This window comes from Urocitellus parryii, chromosome 5 (genome assembly GCF_045843805.1).
Source record: "Urocitellus parryii isolate mUroPar1 chromosome 5, mUroPar1.hap1, whole genome shotgun sequence".
Lineage (NCBI taxonomy): Eukaryota > Metazoa > Chordata > Mammalia > Rodentia > Sciuridae > Urocitellus > Urocitellus parryii.
In genome coordinates, this window is record NC_135535.1 from 101,997,224 (window position 1) to 102,022,990 (window position 25,767).

General features: G+C 36.9%; 1 protein-coding gene and 1 pseudogene across 1 annotated transcript in view; one reads left to right on the forward strand and one right to left on the reverse strand.

The window, feature by feature from the left end:
* Positions 1 to 3,367: 3,367 nt before the first annotated feature.
* LOC113177349 (protein tyrosine phosphatase domain-containing protein 1 pseudogene) lies at positions 3,368 to 5,094 on the forward strand (annotated as a pseudogene).
* A 7,256-nt stretch (positions 5,095 to 12,350) lies between these two features.
* LOC113177347 (scavenger receptor cysteine-rich domain-containing protein DMBT1-like) overlaps positions 12,351 to 25,767 on the reverse strand; it is a 183,070-nt gene continuing 169,653 nt past the window's right edge. The window contains 7 exon segments of the mRNA XM_077799079.1: positions 12,351 to 12,469; positions 19,249 to 19,395; positions 21,100 to 21,195; positions 21,459 to 21,618; positions 21,740 to 21,747; positions 22,219 to 22,533; positions 22,624 to 22,665. Of these exon segments, the coding sequence (XP_077655205.1) occupies positions 12,351 to 12,469; positions 19,249 to 19,395; positions 21,100 to 21,195; positions 21,459 to 21,618; positions 21,740 to 21,747; positions 22,219 to 22,533; positions 22,624 to 22,665 (887 nt within the window).

A 25,767-nucleotide genomic window follows, 5' to 3' on the forward strand; every position in this document is an offset into this window, starting at 1 on the left:
AAATGGCATGGTACTGGCACCAAAACAAATACAAGACCAATAGTACAGAATAGAAGAAACAGCGACAAACCCACATAAATTTGTCTAGTGACAAAGGAACAAAAACACATTGAAGAATATATAGCTTCTTCAACACATGGTGCTGAGAAAATTTGAAATCCATGTGTAGCTAAATGAAATTAGATGCTTATCTCTTACCCTGCACAAAACTCAACTCTAAGTGGATCAAGAACCTTGGCCTTAGACCAGAGGCCCTGTGCCTAATAAAAAAAAAAAGGCCCAATTCTTCGCCATGTGTGCTATGGATCTGAATTCCTTAACAACACTCCTAAAGCACAAGAATGAAATCAAGAATCAATAAATGGGATGGAATCACACTAAAAAGATTCTTCACAGAAAAGGAAACAATCAAGAATGTGAATAGAGAGCCTACAGAAGGGGAGAAAATTATTGCCACATGTACCTCAGATAGAACATTAACATCTAGGATCTACAAAGAATTGAAAATAGCTTACCCTAAAAAAACAAAACCAAAACCAAAAAAACAAACAAAAACCCCCAATTAATAAATGGGCAAAGGAACTGAACAGGTATTTCACAGGAGAATAAATATGATCAGTCAACAAATACATGAAAAAATGTTCAACATTTCTAGCAGTTGGAAGAATGCAAATTCAAACTACATTGAGGTTTCTTCTCACACCAGTAAGAAAGGCAATTATCAAGAATATAAGGAGCAGTAAATGTTGGTGAGGAGTGAGGAAAAAGATGCATTCATACATTGTTGTTTTGACTGCAAATTGGTACACCCACTCTTGAAAGTAGTATGGAGATTTCTCAGAAAATGGAAATCAAATGGAACCACCATTTGACTCAGCTACCCAAGTGTTGGTTTATACCCAAAGGGAAAAAATGAGCATAGTACAGTGACTAAGCTATGGGAAGCCAGTCTAAAAGACCATGCCTTCCAGTCCTGAAGCATGAGGCTCTGAACAATCTTTGTGGCTTTCGTGTTGACCCAGATGGGATAGCAAGGTCAGTCTTCAGGTATAAGTTTACCCCTGGGGTTGAGTTACACTCACCTGCTCCCTTGTAGTTCTACCTCTTCTGCCCTTTCGTGGATAGAACATTCTAAGAATTCACATTCCTTGATGGTAGTTTTTATTACTGGGGAACTATCTTGACAAAATTGTTTCAAAAAGTAAAAACCATTATGAGCCAATATACTCATTGCCCCCTTATTTGTGTTAACCATTCTATGTAAAATAGCAATCCTGTTGTCCTCTAAATTCCTTTTCCTGTTTTTTTATGGCATTTATTAACATCTGACATTTGTTTATTATTAGTCCCTCTCAGAACTCCTAACATTTAAGCCCCAGGAGAGTTTGCCTACTTTGTTCAGTACAATACTTTCAGTTGATAGTTGTTAAATGAAGAAGTACTTCCAAAGATTCTGAAAAAAAGGAAATTATTCTCAAAATTATGATTTATTCACTTAATATCATAGTGTGAAACTATTAGGTTACATTTTAAGAATAATAACATGGAGAAGTATAAAACCTGAAATGATAAATTTAAAATAGAAATAAATTCTTATGTCTACACAGCCATGCAACACATGATGTTTTGATCCACACTGGCATATATAATGGTGGTCCCATAAGATTACAATGGAGCTGAAACATTCCTCTTGCTTAGTGACATAACTACATCATAGTATAGCACATTACTCCTATGTCTGTGCTGGTAATGGAGGGAACAATTCTAGTGTCTTGCTAGTCTTATAAAAGTATAGCACATTAAATTGTGTCTAGTACATAATGCTTAATAATGATAATAAAGACTCTGTTACTGTTTATATATTTACTCAACTATAGTTTACCATTATTTTAAAATGTATTCCTTCTACTTATTAAAACATCTATTGCATATTTATTGGTGCCTACTAAAATGCCAAAGCTTAAGAAAACACACTAGAATATAGGTGTCCTCCAAACTAAAATTATTAGTAATTTTCCAGGTTTATATTTATGTGATCCTAACAGCATTATGACCATCACCTTTAAGAAAAAAATAATTAAATGTGTCCAAAGACTTAGCTTTCCAAACCATGCTAATCTGATTAAAAACTGGACACTGGTAACCTAAAATAATAATAAAAACAATCAGCAAACAAGTCAAATTAACTGGTGGTTCATGTATTCCATCTGATTTTCAAAATTATTATACAAATTGGATTTGCTTTGCATGTAATAATTTTGCTTTGTACTTGCCTTGTACAATATCATTACCATTGTCTTTTGGTGTTTTGCAGAAGTGCCACAGCTAACAAACAACCTGGGTTAATTTGAGATAATAAAAGCTCACCTACAGAAAAGATAAAATATAATGCTGACCTCAGTACTAATACTGACCCCAATTAATGGAAAGGGGTAGCTGTAAAAATTATAGATATTAAAGCTGAAACTATTACTTCCACTTCAAGAGTGGTGAAGGACCTTCTCAATGAGTTAAACCAAGCCATGGAATTAAAATGAGTAAGGAAAGAGCCACCAATAAATAGGCCCTTGCATTCTAAAGTCATCCAGGATCCAGAGAATGACAGAACCCCATTAAATGTTGTGCAAATCTGGTGAGTCACCTGATGTCCTGATCTGGGCAGTCTTGAAGATCTTGCACAACAGGCAGTCAACCAGTATACATTAGGAAAAGAGGAGGATTATTGAAGAGAGAAATGTCCCTCATACTTGATACCATGGGAAGTCAGGTTTGGTCAGCAAGAACCTGACCCTTCCTGGCAGACAGCACAACCAATCAAGAAGACGACAAAAGGCTTTTCACAAGTTCCCAAGAGGGACCTTAGAGGAATCTAATGTGACCTTAATAGTAGATAGAAACAAGATCAATTTTTGACCAGTTTGCTCTTAAACACCTGTTGGAAAAGTATAACCAAAACACAGTCAACATGGACGTACCAAAGGAAAGAAGGTTCTTTAAGAATATCTTCTTTTAATATAACATGAGATGCACACTTGTGTCAGCTCTACCAAAAGTAAGTAGAGAGGCTATAGAGAAAGAGGTGCGATGCATGAGTGTTGGATAAGAACTATCAAAGGAGACTCTGCTAAAATCATGTTGTCCCTGAATTAATTTAAGTCTAATCATGATTTATTTTTTTAAATCCAAATTCTGAGATGTGTAAAGGCAAATAAAAGTATTAAAGCTTACTTGCTAAACTTTTGGTTATAGCCAGTATTAAGACTAATCTCTTGTAAGTATATATCTTCTTCTACTGTTCAACCCTTGCCCTCCAAATCTTCTAATAAAGTCTGCATCTTCAAGATTACAACAATTATATGTTGAAAAGATGGTAACACAAAAATTCCAGCCAATTTCCACAACTGAGGCCAGTGTTTCTGTCAGTTCATGGAGAGGCCACAAAGGAGGGTCTGAACACCACCAGAACAAGGTAAGGAGATCACAGTGGGTCCTCCCCCACAGCTGCAGCTAGAGATGATGGCACACCAACTGGCCCCTTGACTGTACCTACTGAGAAACCTGACCTAGACACACCAGATAAAAATGACTGGAGAGTACATAGGGCCATTCCAGAGACATGTATAAACACAGAATTGCAGGTGTGTGGCCTGCCAAGGAGGACGTTGTCTATGCACTGGGCTGGACTTCTCTTCCCACCCTGAGCAGCAGGGAGTGTCCTGGGAGGTCTCCTGTAGACCCTCAGAGGTAGCAACTCCATGGAAACCAGCCTTGGTTGTCAGCCTGAGCCTCTGGGCCCTGGATGATGAGTGAGACCACTGGCTCAAAGGGCTTCGGATCCTGACAGTGACAACAAAGCTCCAAAAGAGACTCCCAAGCCTGCAGGAGTCTTGCCTCCAAATGAACAACCATATTCCATGTTGGTGAATAATAATGGGTTTACTGCAGACATGAAAGGAAATCCAGAACATCCAACCCCAAAGTACACAAAAGTGGGAGGACGGGTATGGGAATGTCATCCCTGGACACTCATGTGGTCCATGGTGTGTGGTGGTACAGCATGCAAATTTGAGAACCCAGCCTACTGGAGTGAGCAGGAGCAAGCCATTAAGGGTGTTTTCTCATCCTGGGTCACTGATAATACAGGAAGGAAAAGTAGCCTTTTATTGTCACCCAGGGCTCAGCCAAACACGTATTTTAATAGCATATTATTTAGTTTTTGCAACAAAAATGACTGCTGACCAAGCAATTATATTTGTGCAGGCCAAGTGACCCAATTCCAAACAAACCAGAAGACAACTGCTGTGTTTTCAGGAAATTACTCACTTTCTGATTCCTCTCCCACATTATTTTCTATTGCTGTGGTCCCAAAGCACATACTGTCACATTAGTCTAGTATCTAATTTGCCAGCATCGTCCACTTCATGGTTATGAATCATGACTTTTGAAACACAAGCCCCAAATTGTCCAACCGGTGTGAAAACAGACCAGTGGTGATGAAGGTCATGGTGAAAGGTCCTGAACTCTCTGCTGAAATTGAAAAGACCATGTCTGAGATGATGACAATGTGGCTGGATGAAGAGTTAATGAAGCACAAGAGTGAGGCGTCAGACCCATTTAACCCTACTGCAGTGGTGGCAGAGTTTGAAAAACAGGATGATTCTTTCCAATGAGCAAGAGTTTGACTCCCTTTGGAAGAGGCAGGATGTCCAGTTACCCATCTGAAAAGATGATTCAGCTATAGTGACTCAGATTTAAAGAGGACCAAAACTCTCCTGGAGCAAGAGGAGACATCATGCCTGCCCAGGACATGCTGGGCCACCACGTCCATCAGCAGAAACCCATTGGTCATTGTTGACACTCACCAGCTCCAGAACTAGAGTTCCAGAGGAGGCATTGGTTAGTACAACATTTTCTTTATGAAGTCACTCTAAGTGTGGAGGTTTGAAAAGGTTCAAGGATGATGAACCACCACTTGTTTGTAGGAGAGATATTCTAAAGGAAGTACAATGAAGTAGAACCCTCTCTGGATATTTCACATTCATGCAGTCCTGGGGGACAAGTTACAAAATTTTGCAAATCTCCATAAGGATCTAAACCCTTCTTACCCAGCAAGTGGCCCTCTGTCATTGTAAACTGCACAGTGGTTGCTTGGGACCCAGGTTCTGCTGAGGAGGAAGAGGAGGACATGCCGCAACTACCTGGATTCTGGCTTCAGTAGCAAGACACAACTCTTGGTTTGAAATCAATATTTCAGGACTCAATATCAAGATAACATTTCTGTTCATCTGTGAATAAGCTGAAGTTTGTGGAGCTACTTTTTCTCATAGCACTTTATTTTGAATCCTGTTGGCTTGTGCTGAGAATGATCATTCTTATTTGAGAAAATTATTTGTTTTATAATATCATTGAGCTACAACTCAGTCTTGAAAAATTGCCATAAAGTTGGTGCCGCTATCTTTTATTTATTCAACTGAATTAATATTGTTGTATTAACATTTTAAGTATGTGTGTTTACCTTAATTCTTTTTGGCATTCCAGAAAAAAAGTAATTCCAAAACAATTATTTCCTTGATAGAAGTTTTCCTAGAGATTTTACCAAATAGATAATTTTAGGAGTAAAATTTACAGTGTATGTCTCCCACTGGAAAGTCACAAAGGTTCTTAAACTGTTTTTTATAGATACATTTTTAAAGGACTTCTAAAAACTTTGTTTGAAATTTCTTGGTTTTTGTTTTTATACATGTGTCAGAGTTTCAAAGTGTATTATTTTTCAAAGCCATTTAGTTTTACTTCAGTGGATAGGCTGTAAGGTGACTGGAAATTTTTATTTTATTTTTTTGGTACCAGGGATTGAAACCAAGGTCGCTTAAACACTGAGCCACATCCCAGCCATTTTCTGTATTTTATTTAGAGACAGGGTGTGGCTGAGTTGCTTTTGTTGAGGCTGGCTTTTTACTTACATTCATTCTGCTGGAGACATTTGAGCTGTTGGGATTTCAGGCATGCACCACTGCTCTGGGCTATGACTGGGATTTTTTTCCTTTTAAAAAGTGGGCTTGTCCTTTGTCGGGCTTCCAGATGGCCTTTCCAGCCTTGGCTGTCACAGGAAGCAGGAGCAAGTCTCAACTCTCTATTTCCAGTCTCCTAAGTTGCTGCTGAGCCAAATCACATCTTACAAGAGAAGGGGGATCAGAAGAGGGCAGTGAGGGAAATTGGTAAGGAACTTGCCTGTGTCCCTCCAGGGACTTCATAGAAAGTATAGTTGTGCCAGCTAGTTGTGCCAGCCCTGCTCTCTCTAGACACCACAGCCATTCTGTAAAGGTGACACACCCAGAATCAGCCAGGGCCAGGCCAGCATGGTTTTGATAATACACAATCCACACAGACAATGTCCTGGCACATGCCCCATACTCCCAAATTTGCAGTTCCATAGGCCCACTTATCTCAGGCCACTGTCTTTGGCTGCTTTTATGCTATGAGAACTATAATTTTAAACTTTAATTGTACCCCAGGTTGCATTCATCCTAACTGGCTTCAGACAAGGGTGACATGATTGTCTAAACTTGTTTCTTGCAGGTCAAACTATTACTCAGTCCTTGAACCCACAGCTTTATTGAAATTAAACTAATGTGTGGGAGTATCAAAATCCAAGCCACAGAAAGGACACCAGCTTCTTCAGTAAAATGGATATTAATCAGACCAATTTCAAACTAACAAAGATATTATTCAGTTTTCAAGATTGAATTTCTGGGAAAGAAGACTAATTTAAAATGAATAAAATTTATCCAACTCCTTCATTTCTGAATTATATGTCTAGAACATCAGAAAACACTTTAGTAATTATGGGTCTTACTAACTCTAATGGCAAATACTAACTTCAGTGTTGTTCCATATTGTTTAAATTTTCTTAGGAAATTATATCCAATGGCACCCAACAAACTCGCTAGACCACGCTGAAATGTCTCATTTTTCAAGTACCCACCCTAGTAAAGAAGGATAGGAACAGTTGCATTTTATCCAGATGTACATTATTTTATTTCCCCCACCCCCCACAGAAAAATGCTTTTCCTTGCTTCCATCAACCTCAAGTGGGCAAGTGACATCACAGAGCTTTTTATCAGCTCGCTTTCTTTTTCTTCTTTCTTTTTTTTTGACCAAAAATAAAACCAGCTGTTTGCTTTGTGTCCAAAATACTTGTTTCAAATTATAGAATAGTGATGATTTGACCACAGCACTGCACATGTGAGAATCCAGGTACATTAGCTTGAAAGGGGATATGATCAGTCTATATACAAGTATTGTGTTTATTTGAATAAAAGTGAAAAGAACAACCCCCAAATAAAACAAAATACAGATTTGTAAAAAGAGTCTGATGTGTTTAGACATAGTTTATTATTGCTGACAGTTGCTATTGCTCTTTCCTAAAATGGCTGTAAGTGTATATCTAATGAGGTCCAACAATGAAGGTAGACCTCCAAGTGTGGAGACTTCATAGTCTAAAGTAAGGCCTTTGAACTTTCTAATATAGCTAAATGATTCCCAATTCTGAATTACAGAATTGCATGGGAAGTTTTTGAAAACAATAGCTGTACATATGGTTCATAAATTTCAGAATTATTTTATTTTATTTTTTATTTATATATGATAGCAGAATGCATTACAATTTTTATTACACATTATATTACTCTCACAATTTTTCATATCTCTGATTGCATACAAAGTATATTCACACCAATTATGTCTTCATGAATGTACTTTGGATAATAATGATCATCACATTCCACTTTTAAAGTAACTTTATATTATGTTAGGAAAATACATTTTATTTTTAAATAAAATATTCAAGTTATAGAAGTAAATAAAACAAGATTCAGGTAGTCAAAGGTCAAATACTTTCTCTCATATGGTAAAACTAGAGAGAAATAAAATTCAAAATGGGGGATCCATGACAATAGAAGAAAGTTCAGTGGAGGAGTGGAAGAGAATTGAGGGGAACATTGGATGCTCATGAAATGTGAGGAACTGCAGGATGAAATTGACCAAATTATGCTAAATACATATATGAACATACGAGAGTGAATTTAATCTTATTATAAAGAATGAAAGAAAGAAAGAAAGAAAGAAAGAAAGAAAGAAAGAAAGAAAGAAAGAAAGAAAGAAAGGAAACAACAAAATATAAGGGAGAATAGCAGAAACAGGGCATCAGGAGAAGGGAGGAGAGGAAGGAGACTAGAAGTACTGTGGATGGTAATAGAGCAAACTCTATTAAGTACAAAAGTGAATATGTCAATATAAATCACAGTATTATGCATAACTATAATGCATTAATAAAAACAGAAGGGGTTGGGGCAGTAGCTCAGTGGCAGAGCACTTGCCTACCATGTGTGAGGCACTGGGTTTGATTCTTATTACCACATAAAAATAAATAAATAAAATAAAGCAATGATGTCCATCTAAAACTACAAAAATTTTTTTTTATTTTTTTTATTGGTCGTTCATAACATTACATAGTTCTTAATACATCATATTACACGGTTGATTCACGTGGATTATGAACTCCCGCTTTTACCCCGTATACAAATTGCTGTATCACATCAGTTTCCCTTCCATTGATTGACATATTGCCTTTCTAGTGTCTGATGTATTCTGCTGTCTGTCCTATTCTCTACTATCCCCCCTCCCCTCCCCTCCCCTCCCCTCCCCTCCCCTTTTCTCTCTCAACCCCTTCTACTGTAAATCATTTCTTCCATTTGTATTATCTTGTCTTGCCCCTCCTTTCCTCTTATATGACATTTTGTATAACCCTGAGGATCGCCTTCCATTTCCATGCAATTTCCCTTCTCACTCCCTTTCCCTCCCACCTCTCATCCCTGTTTAATGTAAATCTTCTTCTCAAGCTCTTCGTCCCTACCCTGTCCTTGTTTACTCCCCTTATATCAAAGGAGTCATTTGGGATTTGTTTTTTAAAGATTGACTAGCTTCACTTAGCATAATCTGCTCTAATGCCATCCATTTCCCTCCAAATTCTATGATTTTGTCATTTTTTAATGCAGAGTAATACTCCATAGTGTATAAATGCCACATTTTTTTTTATCCATTCATCTATTGAAGGGCATCTAGGCTGGTTCCACAGTCTTGCTATCGTGAATTGAGCTGCTATGAACATCGATGTAGCAGTGTCCCTGTAGCATGCTCTTGTTAGGGCTTTAGGGAATAGACCGAGAAGGGGAATAGCTGGGTCAAATGGTGGTTCCATTCCCAGCTTTCCAAGAAATCTCCATACTGCTTTCCAAATTGGCTGCACCAATTTGCAGTCCCACCAGCAATGAACAAGAGTGCCCTTTTCCCCGCATCCTCTCCAGCACTTATTGTTGTTTGACTTCCTAATGGCTACCAGTCTTACTGGAGTGAGATGGTATCTTAGGGTAGTTTTGATTTGCATTTCTCTGACTGCTAGCGATGGTGAGCATTTTTTCATGTACTTGTTGATTGATTGTATGTCCTCCTCTGAGAAGTGTCTGTTCAGGTCCTTGGCCCATTTATTGATTGGGTTATTTGTTATCATATTGTCTAATTTTTTGAGTTCTTTGTATATTCTGGTTATTAGGGCTCTATCTGAAGTGTGTGGAGTAAAGATTTGTTCCCAGGATGTAGGCTCCCTGTTTATCTCTCTTATTGTTTCTTTTGCTGAGAAAAAACTTTTTAGTTTGAGTAAGTCCCATTTGTTGATTCTATTTGTTAACTCTAGCGCTATGGGTGTCCTATTGGGGAATTTGGAGCCCGATCCCACAGCGTGTAGATCATAACCAACTTTTTCTTCTATCAGATGCCATGTCTCTGATTTAATATCAAGCTCCTTGATCCATTTTGAGTTAACTTTTGTGCACGGCGAGAGATAGGGATTCAGATTCATTTTGGTGCAAATGGATTTCCAGTTTTCCCAGCACCATTTGTTGAAGATGCTATCCTTCCTCCATTGCATGCTTTTAGCCCCTTTATCAAAAATAAGATAGTTGTAGTTTTGTGGATTGGTTACTGTGTCCTCTATTCTGTACCATTGGTCCACCCGCCTGTTTTGGTACCAGTACCATGCTGTTTTTGTTACTATTGCTCTGTAGTATAGTTTGAAGTCTGGTATCGCTATACCGCCTGATTCACACTTCCTGCTTAGTATTGTTTTTGCTATTCTGGGTCTTTTATTATTCCATATGAATTTCATGATTCTTTTATCGATTTCTACAAGATATGCTGTTGGGATTTTGATTGGCATTGCATTGAACTTATATAGGACTTTTGGTAATATCGCCATTTTGATGATGTTAGTTCTGCCTATCCATGAGCAGGGTATATTTTTCCATCTTCTAAGGTCTTCTTCTATGTCTTTCTTTAGGGTTCTGTAATTTTCATTGTATAAATCTTTCACCTCTTTTGTTAGGTTGATTCCCAAGTATTTTATTTTGGGGGGGGATATTGTGAATGGAGTAGTTGTCCTCATTTCCGTTTCAGAGGATTTGTCGCTGATATACAGGAATGCCTTTGATTTATGCGTGTTGATCTTATATCCTGCCACTTTGCTGAATTCATTTATTAGCTCTAATAGCTTCTTTGTAGACCCTTTTGGGTCTGCTAGGTATAGAATCATATCATCTGCAAATAGTGATAATTTAAGTTCTTCTTTTCCTATTTTTATGCCTTTAATTTCTTTTGTCTGCCTAATTGCTCTGGCCAGTGTTTCGAGGACTATGTTGAACAGAAGTGGTGAGAGAGGGCATCCCTGTCTTGTACCAGATCTTAGAGGGAATGCCTTCAATTTTTCTCCATTCAGAATGATGGTGGCCTGTGGCTTATCATAGATTGCTTTTACAATGTTGAGGTATGATCCAGTTATCCCTAATTTTTCTAGAGTTTTGAACATAAAGGGATGCTGTACTTTGTCGAAAGCTTTTTCTGCATCTATCGAGATGATCATATGGTTCTTATTTTTAAGTCTATTGATGTGGTGGATAACATTTATTGATTTCCGTATATTGAACCAACCTTGCATACCAGGGATGAAACCTACTTGATCATGGTGTATAATTTTTTTGATATGTATTTGAATCCGATTCGCCAGAATTTTATTGAGGATTTTTGCATCAAGGTTCATTAGAGATATTGGTCTGTAGTTTTCTTTCTTTGAAGTGTCTTTGTCTGGTTTCGGAATCAGGGTGATGTTGGCCTCGTAGAACGAATTTGGAAGTTCTCCCTCTTTTTCTATTTCCTGAAATAGCTTGAAAACTATTGGTGTTAGTTCCTCTTTAAAGGTTTTGTAAAACTCTGCTGTATACCCATCCCGTCCTGGGCTTTTCTTGTAAAAATACAAACAAAAAATCATTAAGGAAAAGAAAGAAATCACAAAAATGAGTAAATATAATCTTGGTTTAAACTTATTCAGTTAGAATGGAGATGTGGAAATATTCATTTATTTGCAAGCAAATACCTGAATTTTGGAAAATTTGCTATAGATGACAATGAGTCTCTAGCATAGAGAATTTCAGAGTTTGGCTTGCTTACTCAGTCCTTTCCAACTCATATAAATACATGAGGATGGTCTTTGATGGGAATACTTCACAGTAAATACAACGACTTAGAAATATTTTGCAATTCTGGTGGTTAGAATTATTGGCTGTTTAAAAAGACAACCAGAGAAAGGAGTAGAGTAGAGATAAGGAAAAGTGATACAAAACAATGGTATTTAATGATAATATTGCAATTTTATGGAGAAACATGAGACTTAGAGAGCTGTTGAATAACAAGAAAGGAGAAGAAACCATTGGAGTAAAAGTCTAATAGGCAGTAGTAGAATCTAGTTATTGATATTTTATAAAAATCATGAAGAATTAAAATAAACATAGCCATTTACCATCCATTTTATACTCCCCAATCACTAAATGGTTTTAGTCAGCATGAATGGGATGTTTTTGAATATTAAGATAGGTGTTTACTAAGTTAATTTCCTTAAGACCGAGTTCTTAGCTCAGGACTGCATTACAGTTTTATACTGTTCAAGAGAAGAATAAACTTCTGTTCATCTAAAAGATCAAGTATGTAGTATGGGGGATCCTATGTGAGATCCATTCAGTTGGAACACTGAATTTTCAGAGGTTGCTGGGGGTGAAGGCATTTAAATTAAGAGAATGACACTGGTATTTGAGACGCAGAGTATTTATTGCAATGAGAAACTTTCCAGTAATGAATGTAGAGACTTTCTAGTAATGAAGAAGACAGAACTCTCTTTAATCAGGAAACAATATTATAAGGAGTTATCTGCAGACTTGGTTACACAAAATACGAAACAAAACAAAAAACCACTACAAGGTGTTAGGCTCAACATCATCATATCCAGGGTCTTCTTTTCTCAGGACCAATAAGGATGCTGTCTGTTCCATGTTAGAATTGTCAGCTTCTTTGAGAGACTGAGGAGAGATGCCTGGAACAGTAAGAGAATCCTGATTTTAGTGGTGACAAATATGGCAGTCCAGAGTCCTCTTGCAAAATGAAAAGACTAGTAGAGTGGCTTCAAAATATCTATGGGGAACCAGTACTTTTCTGGAAGGTTTAATAGAGTTATATCACAATGACTATGTCCTATGCATATGTCTTGATTTGAACAATTAGAAGGAGAATGAGTTAAAAATGGTGAGGAGTGGCAAAGAGATTCAAGTGCTCTCTTGCACACTAGGCTGGTCTGATTCCTTAAGCACTCCAGGCAGTATGGAGGCAATTCCTCCATACCTCAATAACATACCATACTTTCTTTCACAGTATTCATGACAACAACTTGGGTCCAGATGCCAAAGAAGGGCAGCTTAACTAAATTCAATAGTTTCCTTTTCCCACAGACCACATGAGCAGGCACAAGTGGAAAGCCCACTTCTAACATATGACACTATATGTTATTTCAAACAATAAGAGAATTATTCCTTCTAGCATGGAAAATTTCAATACTTAAGGCTATTGTACATTATGGATTAAAGTGGGAAATGTTAATGAAAATAATTGGTTATGTGCTTCATTAAAAATAATTTTTTAACAATGCAAGGTTAGTTCAGCACATGTGAATCAATAAATGGAATCCATCACAAAAATAGAATTCAGAACATAAGTTATATAATCAACTCAATAGATGCAGAAATAATTCATCAACAAAATTTAGCATCCATTCATGTTAAAAATCTCTGATGACACTAGGGATAGAAGAAAATTATCTCACTCTCATCTCATAATTCTTGTAATATTAGGAATATCAATTAGACAGGAGGAGGAAATTGAATGGATATAATGAGAAAAAATTCAATTTATCTCTATTTGCAGATGCATGATTCTATACATAGAATCTCTTTCAGAAGAGTTTTAGTGTGGATTAATAAATACAGCAAAGTAGAAGGATACAGGATCAACATATAAAAATTAAAAGTTTTTCTATATGCCAATAGTAAAACCAACCAAAAAATGAAGAAAAATATTCCATTGAAAATAACTTGAAACAAAGAAATGAACAATAACAACAACAACAAAAAACATGAAAATAAACCTAGCTAAAAAGTTGAAAGACCTCTAAAATAAAACTATAGATCACTGAAGAAAGAATTTAAAGAAGTCTATAGAAGATGGAAAGGCATCCGTTGTTCTTCAATAAGCAGATTTAATATTGATAAAATGATTATACAACCAAAAGCAATCTATAGTTTCAATCAGTCCCAATCAAAATATCAACGACTTTCTTCACAGAACTGAAAAAATCAGTCCTAAAATTCATATGGAAGAATAAAAGTTCCAGAGTAGCCAAAGGAATACTGAGAAAGAGGAACAAGGCTGGGGCAACAAAATTCCCTTGCTCAAATAGTGCTGCAGAGCTCCAATAACAAAAATAAAATGGCATTTTTATGAAAACCAACAGGAAAGTCACTGGACTAAAAGTCACTGGACTAAAAGTCACAGAGATAAACCCACATAGATATAGTCATCTGATGCTTGACACAAACAGTAAAAACATACATTGGAGAAAAAAATGGATGTTATGGTTTGGATGTGATGTGTCTTCCAAAAGCTCATGTGTGAGAAAAATGCAAGAGGAGAAACAATTGTATTGTAAGAGCCTTAATTCAATTTTTGCATTATTCCCCTGATGAGGATTAAATGCCTGGTAACTGAAGGCTGGCGGGTTGTGGGTTGAGGGGGTGGGTCCTTGAAGGCATGGCCTTGGGTATATATTGTCTTCTGGAGAAGGGAGTCTGTCTCTTCTTCCTGATCACCATGCAGGCTGCTTCCTTCTGCCACACTCTTCCACCAGGACGTTCAGCCACACCTTTAGCTTCAATGAATGGAGCCTGCTGTTTATAAATAGATACCTTTGAGACCTTGAGCCCCTGCATAAATCTTTTCTCCTCTACAATTTTGCTGGTTGGGTCTTTTAGTCAAATAAGTGAAAGAGCTGACTAAAGGAAGGGCAGCAGAATAAAATAGACATTATTATTGCTGTATGTATATACGTGACTGTATGAACAATGGGATTCTGCAACCTGTACAATCAGAAAAAATGAGAAATTATACCCCATTTGATTCAAACGTATGAAATGTCAAGATCATTGTAAAAAAATAAAAATAAAACATTGATATAAGGTAAAAAAACTGACTAAATAGACTTTTTAACAAATGGGAAAACAAGATATCCATATGTAGAAGAATGAAAGCAGCTCCCTCTGCCTCACCCTACATAAACATCAACTAAAATGGATCAGAGGCCTAGTAATTAGACAAGAATCTTTACAATTGCTAGAAGAAAACATAGGGCCAACTCTCCAATACACAGGCACAAACAGTGTTTAATTAAACTCCCAAAGCTCAAGAAATGAAACCAAGACTCAAATGGGGCAGCTTCAAATTTAAAAACTTCAAACAGCAGAGGAAACAAGAGAACCTGAAGAATGGGAGAAACTGTTGCCACTTATTCTTCTGACAGAAGATTCATATCCAGAATATGTAAACATCAAAATAACTCAAAAAACTGAGTCAGTCAATGGGCAAGTGAACTAAACAGATACGTCTCAGAAGATGACATGAAAATGGCAAAGAAATATATGAAAAAACTATTCAACATTCTTAACAATAAAGGAAATGAAATAAAAGTGAGGTTTTATATCACCACAGTTAGAAAGACAAGATTCAAGATAAATAATAATCATTGCCTTCTTTTAGGTTATTGTGAATTGAATAGTTTTCCTGATTTTAGTCTCAGCAGATTCATTATTGGATTATTGAAAAGGTATTGATTTTTAAAAAATATTAATTTTTAGTTGTGGTTGGAAACAATATTTTAATTTTATTTGTACATTTTTATGTGATGCTAAGATTGAAACCTGGGCCTTGAATGGGCTACGTGAGTGCTCTACCACTGCGGCACAACCCCAACCTAAAAAGGTATTGGTTTTTGAATGCTGATTTTGTATTCTACTTTCCTCAATAAGTTTTAGAATTCTTCTGATGGTGATGTTTGAGTATACTACATACAGGATTCTTTCTTCAGGAAACAGATAATTTGGCCTCTTCATATTTGTATCTCTTTAATTTCTTCTCTTGTCTGATTGCTCTGACTTTAGTTTCAATAACTATGTTGATTAGGAGTGGTGAGAGTGAACATACTTTTCATGTTTCTGATTTCAGAGAAAATATTTTTAGCTTTTCTTCATTCAATAGGAAGTTGGCTTTGCATTTACTACACATAGCCTTTAAATGTTGAGGTAACTTCTTTCTATCCCTAATTTCTTCAAAGTTTTAACATGAATGGGAGCTAAAATTTATCAAATGTTTTTTTTTTTCTTTATCTATTGAACTGATCATGTGATTCTTATCCGTAGATGTATTTTTTGGTGAATTAAACTTATTGATTTGCATATGTTGAACTACCCATGCATCCCACTCACATGAAACCCACTTTTCACTCCATACTATCTTGTTAAAATGTCTTTGAATGTGCTTTAATAATATTTTATTGAAAATTTTTGTGTCTGCTTCATTCAGGGACATTGGTCTGAAGTTTTTCCTTCTTTGATGGGTCTTTGTCTTGTTTTGGTATAAAAGCAATACTGGCTGTATAGAATAAATTTTGAAGTGTTTCCTAGTTTTCTATTTTATGGAATAATTTGAGAAAGATGGGTAAAATTTCTTTCTTAATAGTTTGATGATAGGACTTCTTTTGTTGGAGGACTTCTAATTGCTGCTTCAGTATCATTGCTTGATATGGTCCGTTTAGGTTTTCTATATTTTGCTGGTTTGATTTCTACCTAGTAATTGATTAATATCTTCTAGATTTTATAGTTTTAGTGTAAATTTTCAAAATAGTTCCTAATGAGCCTCTGGACTTCTGAAATGTTTTATTCATCTCTAATTTTGTTGATTTAGGTCTTCTCTCACTTTTGGCTATTTTAGCTAAGGAGAGAGCTGTACTATCAAAAACAGCATGGTACTGGCATCAAAACAGACATGACTACAAATGCAATGGAATAAAAAACACAGAATAAGCTCAAGTAGATATTTTCATCTGATACTTGACAAAGGAACAAAACACACTGGAAAAAAAGAGCCTTTTTTAAAAAAATGGTTCTTGCAAAACTGGATATTTGTATGTAGAAGGACGAATCTAGTTCCATATCTCTCAACCTGCACAAAGGTCAACTAAAATGAATCAAAGACCTAGGAATTAGAACAGAAACTTTGTGATTGACAGAAGAATATAGGCTTACTATTCCAACATATTGGCACAGGCACCTTATCAAGACCCTGAAAGTTCAAGAAATAAAACTAAGAATCAACAAGTGGGATGGTATCACTTAAAATATTTCTGCACAGCAAAGGAAATAAGAGAATGAATAGAGAGCCTATAAAATGGAATAAAATATTTGCCAGCTATTCTTTTGACAGAGGATTAATATCCAGTATATATAAACATTTCAAAAAGTTAATACCTAAGAATCACTTAATATAATTAATAAATGGACAGAAAAGATAAACAGGTATTTTTCAAAAGAAGTAATACAAATGACCAAGAAATATATGAAAAGCTGCTTAACATCTATACAAATCAAGGGAATGCAGATCAAAAATAAATTTTTATGTCATCTGGTCCCTGTTAGAATGGCAATCATCAAGAATATATATAATAATAAATGCTGGAGTGGATGTGGGGAAAAGTACTCATTCATTTTAGACGGCACTGCAAATTAGTACAGTCACTTTGGAAAACAGTATAAAAAGTTCTCAAAAGACTAGGAGTAAAACAACTTCATGACTATGTCACTCCTTGGTTTTAACCAAAGAACTAAACTAGGCATACTGGAGTATATTGGCATATCAGTGTTGAGGGAAGCACAATTTACAATAGCCAAGTTATGGAAACAGCCTGGGTGCCTGTCAGCTGATGAATGCATATAGAGAATGTGGGAAAATTTTACTCAGCCATAAAGGAGAATTAAATTATGGTATTTGTATATAAATAGCTGGAACTGGAGAACATCATACTAAGGGAAATATACCAAATTCAGAAAGTCAAAAATTGAATTTCCTCTCTTATATGCAGAAGTTGGAACAAAATAAGGCACGAAGGGAAAAAAAAAGGGGTAGAATTCTGTATTACTCATGAAAGAAAAGGAGACATCAATGGAAGAGAGTAAGGGGGTTGATTCGAAGGGAGAAAAATGAGAAAAAGGAGGAACTGTAGAATGAAATCGAACAAATTACATTAAAGATAAATATACCATGTTAAAGTATATATGTGTGTATGTATATATAATTGTAGATATATAAAACTAATTTATTAAAAAACTATAAATTAACAGAAAGGAGATAAGTAGAGGAGATAAGGGGAGCAGAAGAAGGGAGACGAAAAAAATGGAATACAGGGAATTAAAATGGAGAAAACTTTATTTTTGGGTGTATAAATAGTTCAAAATGAACACTTCTATTATGGAGAAATATAATGCACTGATAAAAATTTAAGAATTAAATAAATAAATGTTGGTGAGGAGGTGGGGATAAAGACATACACACACATTCATGGTGAGATGGCAAATTAGTATGACAACTTTGGAAAGCAGTATGAAGATTGTTTAAAAGAGGAGGAATGCAGCTACCATAAGACCCTGCTATTCCACTTGTTTATATGTATCAAAAGAGTTGAAATCAGCATAAAACCGTGATACAGGTATATCAGTGTTTATAATAGCTGAGTTTATAGTGACCTAGTAATGGAACCAGCTTAGGTGTCTCTTAATGAATGAATGAATAAAAAATTACACACACACACACACACACACACACAATACTCACAAATACACATAATAGAGTTCTATTCAGTCATGAAGAAAAATTAAATTATATCATTTGCTGGTAAATGGGTGGAACTGGAGAAAATCATGCTAAGTGAAATAAGCCAGATGCAGGATGATAAGAGTTGAAACTTTTCTCTCATATGCAGAAGCTACATAGAAGTAAGAAATAAAAAGAGAGATATTATGAAAATAGAAGCAATAACAGTGGATTAGAAGGGGGTTGAGGGGAGGCATGTCAGGGAGAAATGGATAGGATCTCTGGAATGAAATTCTCCATATTATGCTCTCTCTGTGCTTGAATATATCACGATGAATTTTACTTTTATGTATGAATATTATGTTCTCACTACAAAAACAATAAATACATCGAAGGCAGACGTGTTGATTAAAAGAAGGTAATCAGAGGAAGGAGAAAGGAAAGGGGAAGCATTAGATATTTAAATGGAGCAAATTATGCTATATGTATTTATGAATATATCAAAATTAATGCCACTATTATGAATAATTATATTGCACTAATAAAAACACTAAAATGCTCTCCAAATTACTTCTCACATGTTTAAAGACAAGAATACTTGATGTTAATACAGAAGTCTTGGTTTGCTTTGTAAAGACTGGAACAAAGCCACAAAGTCTCTGCAGTTCACACAGACATGTATCTATCCCAAGAGCAGGGTGTGCAGACAGAGGACACAATATTTACCTCCTTTCAGAAGCAATAAAAATATCTTCAGTGAACAGAAAAAAGAAAGCAAATGCATCATCTTGGTTTACAAGGCTACTTAGAATCTTGTAGTAAAGGAAAACTGATCATTGATATGTCCAAATCCATCTTTACCATGATAATAATGCAAGACCACTGGAGACATAGTTATCCACTTACCTGTCTGAGAACACCTGGCACCACCTCCCTCTTCTGGGAAAAAATTCTTCTCCTTCCTTCCAAATGAAGAAGGATTTTCAGGAACAGGTATCTCTTCAATATCATCATAACCACTGCTTGTGGCAACTGCATGCTGTCCTCCAGGTTCTGAAGAGAGGGAATAAGGAGGAAGAGAAAGATATTTGTTAGTCTTGGTGATGTCTTCAGTCTGTTCTAATGAAGAGATTCTAAGAGATTCTCATAGTTGAGAAATATAGGTACCATATTCCAAGGCTGTCCCAAAGGGATATATTTGATGTCCATATTCTTAGATCATGTAAATCATCTAAATATTTCAATGTATGAAATTCAATAATATTTTACTAACATGTCATGCCAAAAAACATCAATAAACTTATGTTGTAAGTTTGATGCACTCTTTTCAGGCATATAATAAAGGGTTAGAAAATATGTACATATCAGAGATTGAGGGTGATTTCATCAGGCCTAAGGAGAACCCAGGCTGTTCATATGGCCTCTGAGGCAATGGAGACACAGAAGAGAAGCCTGGGTTTCTCTCTCCCACAGATAGGCTATTTACCAATTTGAATCCCAGGAGGCATGGGTTTCAACCTCCTCTAGTGCTTTGCTGTCCTTAAGATTTAATTTTAAAGAGCACTCCTGCTCATGCCTCATCCTAGGAACTCTCCATTTTTACCAGTTGGGGAAGGTCCATGATGTCCTCCTTTCTTAGGTCATTTTTAGAGAAGCTCTTCCAATGATTGATAAGTACAGGCATCACACACACTCCCTGTGTTCTAGTGATTATGAAGGTCATTTTTTTGTCTTAGTATTCCATAAACCACAAAATAGTCCATACATTCCTGTATTTCAGATCAAATCCATATGTTCTCTTTCACCATAGAATTTGTGAGATGATCAAGTTCAAATGTTCTTTTTAAAGTTATGGCCTTGGATTTTATAATGATATATTTGAGGTATGTCTGTGACCATATGGAAGTACCTATGGAAACCTACAGATTAGAATCTCATCTTTCCCTTTCTGTATGACACAGTGGGTGGAGAGAAAAGGTAGTTGTGAACCTGAAGGAAGAGATCCTTCCCATCCTAATCACAGAAAGTTCTTCTCAGATGATAACCTCCTCCTCACTCCCACCATCCAGGGGAAGACTTGTCTCTACTACCTGGGGCAGGTTCAGGGTCTCCATTCTCCTCACTGTCCCCTGTGTAATAGGGTAGCTTAGTTGCTGAGCCATCATCAGACATGGTTCCTAGTAGGGAGAAAACATCATAGACAAACACAGGAGGAGGTCAATGTCATGGTTCAGAAAAAATTTTGAAGCTTCATCCTTGTAGAGAGAGGGCTTAGAGCTCCTGCCTTAGAAGGATGCTGATAATTGTTATAGTGGTCCAGGAATATTCCTAAAAGTTCTTGTTCTAAATGGTTGGTCCTCCAGTTGGAGGTATTTGAAAAGGTAGAACCTTTAAGGTGTGAGAACTCGTGGGAGGAATGAAGTTGTTGGGTGCATCCTCTTGAAAAGAATTGTAGGATGTTAATCTCTTCTTCTTTCTCTTAATTTTCTGGTCACCGTGAGGTGAGCATCTTTGCTCCACCACATGCTCCCAGCATGATAGGCTGCCTTGCACAGGCCCAAAGGAATAAAACATCTGCAAATGGAAGCCAAATCAAACTTTCTTCTTTATAATTTGATTATAACAGGCATTTTATTTTAGGAATAGAAAGCTACCAGATATGCCATATGAGGTTGGGTTAGTCATGTGATCTTTGCTTATCAAAGATTCCTGCACTGATAGAAAACTCATGCAAACAAAGGAGGCTATGGAACACACCTGGGCTGTTCATCAGGCTCTCCTTCTCTGGATTCATGGTGTAATCTATCTCCTGGTACTGGACCTCACCAACAGCATCTTCAAAAGTTGATAAGGCTATGGAAAGCAGAATGAGTTCAGACATTGCTCGGGAAATCTTGCCCTTACCAATAGACAAAATCTTCTTTGATTCATACTCTTGGAGACACTCCTCTGGGCTTCCAAGGTCCCTTTCTTTAGCTTTGTGATCCATTTGGATAGAACTAGATTTCTTCTCACCCAGTCTCCACTAGCACTGTCCACATGGGAAATCATCATATATACAATTGGCCCAATATTATCTGTGCATACTTTCAGGTCACCATATTCCCAAGCCCTACCTTGGTGTTTTGCTCTCCATCTTAACAGTTGAATTCCCAGGATGATGAGGACAAAAAGGAGAAGGGCTCCCAGGATCATGCAGAGGATCCCAGGTAAGAAGATGCCAGGGACAGGGGCTGAGGCTGAACTGGTGCATGAAGAAGAAAAAGAGTCATGAGTCTTTAGAGAGGACCATAATCTCAGGAGAACCCAGTTATCCTGATCATCACTTGAGTCTTCAGGACCATGAAGTCCCTAGCTCAGTCATCATAGATATGCCTGAATTTCAAGATTTTACCACCCTGGATCCTGCTCTGGGTAATGTCAACTATCTTCTGAGTCTGGTTTTAAGGGATTTCTATAAAGTGAATGTGGGTGCAGCTTTGGAGCTCTCTGACTGTACAACTTAATACAAGATATGGCTTCTTATAACACCTGATCATCAGGCCTACTGTAATGTGATCAGAACTGTGTAGTCTCCATAGTGCAGAACACTGAAAATCTGCCTATCTCCTCCATTACCTGGTTAAGAGCAAAACAACCACTTACTTTTCTGCGTGGTGAGAGTTATTGTCCTTTCACCTGGGGAGAAGAGAAGGAAAATGGAATCACTGAAATGTGTTGGTCTGCGAATGTCACTGGGTCCCATCCACCATCATTGGCACATACTTCTGTCCAAGATGCCAGGAGATTGGGCACAGGCTTCCAGAGCCAGAGGGAATCCTTTTGGATGCAACACACTCCTTCAACCCTGGCCCCCTCTCCTGTCCTGCTACTCACCAGAGCACCTCACACCAGCGTCCTCCTCATGCTTGCAGTCACTCTGTCCCCAGGGTGCTGCAGCACAGGCCCACAGGGACCGCTCCTTGCCCCTGCACTGCACCTCATCCAGCCAGATGCTTCCATTTCCAGGGCCAAATGCAGCCTTTCCTGGGGCTTCCAGGCCAGAGCCACAGCCCAGCTGCTGACACACCACCTCAGCCTCTGCCAGGCTCCAGGAGTCATTGCACACAGTGCCCCAGGTGCCTTCATGCCAAACCTCCACTCTCCCTGAGCACTCGCTCTCTCCTCCCCTGAGTCGGAGCTTCTCTTTGTCTGAAAAGGCAGCAGCACCTCCTCTTACTACCCTGGTGGGAGGAAAGGAGCCCCTGGAAGCCATGGGGAAGGTGTGAGGGGATGATGTACCTGTGCAGGGCGCAGTGGCTGGACAGCTCTTGGGTCTGTTTCCTAAAAGAGCACACAGAGGGGAAGCACTGGTAAATGACAGCTGGAGAGATCCTGTCCCAAGATGAGGTTCTCTAAATTCCTAGGCTCAGTTCAGGCAATAGGTGGTGATATGGTGCTTCATAAGTAGTCTGTTAGGCTTGGTTACTGAGACATTCCCTGGACCATACCATATCAGCAGCTGAAATTATTTTCATCTATTTGCCTGTTTTTACTGTGCCTACTATGTGAAAAAATACAAATATGATCATGCACATGTTTATGTGTGTAAAACTCAAACACACAGAGACACACATAACCCAGAAAGAAAACTCCACTAAAAAGGGGACCTTGCCTCATTCCCTCTGTTCCCACTAATAGAAGAATGCCTGGCATGTTGAATGCATTCATTAGAAGTATATATGGGTAACTTCCTATGAAAGTTTTGAACAGTGGCTTGATAAATATTTACTGATTCAATAAATAGATGACTAAAATCTGCTGAAAAATATTTTTTGAATTCTTGCTAATCCAAAAGGTAATAAAACAAATGTAAGTTAATGTCAATGATTTGTGAAAATAAATGTTAGGCATTTAAAACATATGTACTGGGCTGGGATTGTGGCTCAGTGGTAGAACGCTTGCCTAGCACGGATGGGACCCAGGTTTCTTTCTCAGCACCACATAAAAATAAAAAAGGCATTGTGTTGGGTCCATCTACAAAAAGGTTCTCTCTCTCTCTCTCTCTCTCTCTCTCTCTCTCTCTCTCTCTCTCTTAAAAAAAGCATAAGTACTGAGTAATTCTCAAAAGAAATTGTACTTAATATCTCTTATATTGTTAATGAAAAGTCACAAATATTGAAAGTATTCATTTAAATTAATTGAAATTATTCTTTAAAATGAGTTAAAAGTATTTTTTACATAAATAAAGCAACCAGATTTCAGAGAAAAGTTAATAAATGGACAGTAGTTAGCTGGTAAGATAGAAACATTTTTTCAAGAAAAGATAATACACTGAGAAAAATTAATACATACAGGTAAAATAGAGCCAAGCAAAACAATACTAAAGAATACATATAAAAGAAAAATAACACAGAGAAAACACATGACACTTGTCCTAAAATATCATTATGGATATACATTTTCCCCATTATTCTGTCAACTTCCTACACTATACTGAGAACATCTCTAGAAATGATGGCAGGATCTCTCTTGGGTGGTTGCTCACTTCAGAATTGGATGTCTGTTTCTCAATATGTGGGGTCTATTGTAAGAAAAGACATCATCTGTACCAAATCTTATTATTTGTTATCCCTTCAGCCTCTACAGGGAAAAGGAAAAAAAAAAATAAGGTGAGGAAAGAGATTAAAAGGAAAAGTGCAAGCATTTGCTTTTGAAACATTTATCATCATTTGTCATCTCATCCTCCCTGGATTTTAGGCAGTTCCTAGCATAGGTTTGTGGGCTTTGTTCCTTTTTTGATTTTTTGAGCTTATGTATATTATTTGACTTTAATTTAATGGCCAAATAATAAAAAACAGTGTTTTCTATCAAGATATGAAATACCAATTGAAAACAATTGCTCCTACTAAGTAGTATGACAATATCTGTTCAAAAAATGGATATCCTATGATCTTGCAACCATTGGCAGTCATCTTGTAATAATAACCTACTAGTATGCAGTGTTACATGTGCAAGGAAATTTGTTACAATATTGGTTTTAGAAAGGAAAAATAGAAAACAATTATAAATAAATAGCAAAATGATTATGCAAGCTATAATACTAATCTCTTAAGACTGTAAAATTATGGAGTTGTTTTACAAAAGAGTGAGCTCTACATGAGGAATAGCCATAATATACTGTTAAGAAAGCCAATGTAACAATAGTAAGCATGATACAACCCTAACATTGTAAAACCAAATAAAAAGATACTATAAGATAAATGCTTTTATCACTTTATGAGTTTAGATAGAATTCCATGAAAATGGAGGATTGGGAAAAGAATAAATACAAGTCCATTAATCCTAATTACATCAGAGGAATAAGAATAGACAAGGGGTTATGCAATGCCATTAATGTTTTATATTTTAATATGTCTTCCTTGATTTCAATAAGTAAAAGGTCTTGGTAATTCAGTGTAATAGAAAAGATATTGTTTAACTCTACACCAAAAATAAACTAGAGGAAAAAATGTCAATCCCCTAGTGTCAACTATGTGGCCTATTCTGTGAAGAGAGCAAAAAATATAACACAGCATAACATCCCTTTATGCCTCCAGTGCTCTTTGCCCACAGAGATAACATTACTCATTCCCTGGAGTTCCTTGCATGGTGAGGGTCTTCAGAGTTACTTAAACTTAGACTGAACCCAAACCCAAGCAATAGCAATCTGCACACTTGAGTCACATCCTTGACGCCTGAAGTGGCTCACAGTCTTCTCCCTATTCCATGGGAAGTCCTTCAAAGTCTGATAAAAATAAGATGTCAACTCTTCCCTGGCATTTCTGCAAACTATGGTAATTACAAACTGCTGAGACATGGTTTCCAGTTGTTTCTGCATCTGTGAGCCACAGAGAAATTTGCCAGTGTCACTTCCAAAGGCAACTCACCTGCCACACAGCAACACATTAATCAACTTGGTAATCAAATGAGCATATTTCCATCATTAAGGAGACAATATTTTATGGAAGACAAAGACCACTAAAGATTGTTGGAGAGTCCAAGCAACAAGTGATCTTTCCTGAACTAAGATGAGGGTTGGAAGGAAAGAGTAAAAGCATTTAGGATATGGTTGCTGGTAGAGGCATAGAACTTGCTACTACATTGGAACTGGAGGGAGAGTGAAATGGAGATGTGAATGTAGACTGAGACTAAGTAACTGAGCAACCACAGTGGCATTAACAGAGATGGGGAATAGAACAGGGAGAAAAAGATAGAGGCAGGGCTTAAAGGCGTGGAATAAAATGTTCTACTTTGAAAATTAAATTTGAGCTGTCCATTATATATTCAAGTGAGGGTCCATTAGCAATGAAATGTATGAATTTAGATTTAAGGGCAGAGACCAGGTATAGAGATTTATATTGGGCGCTGCCGTAGAATGATATCATCTATAGCTTTGGACTCCAA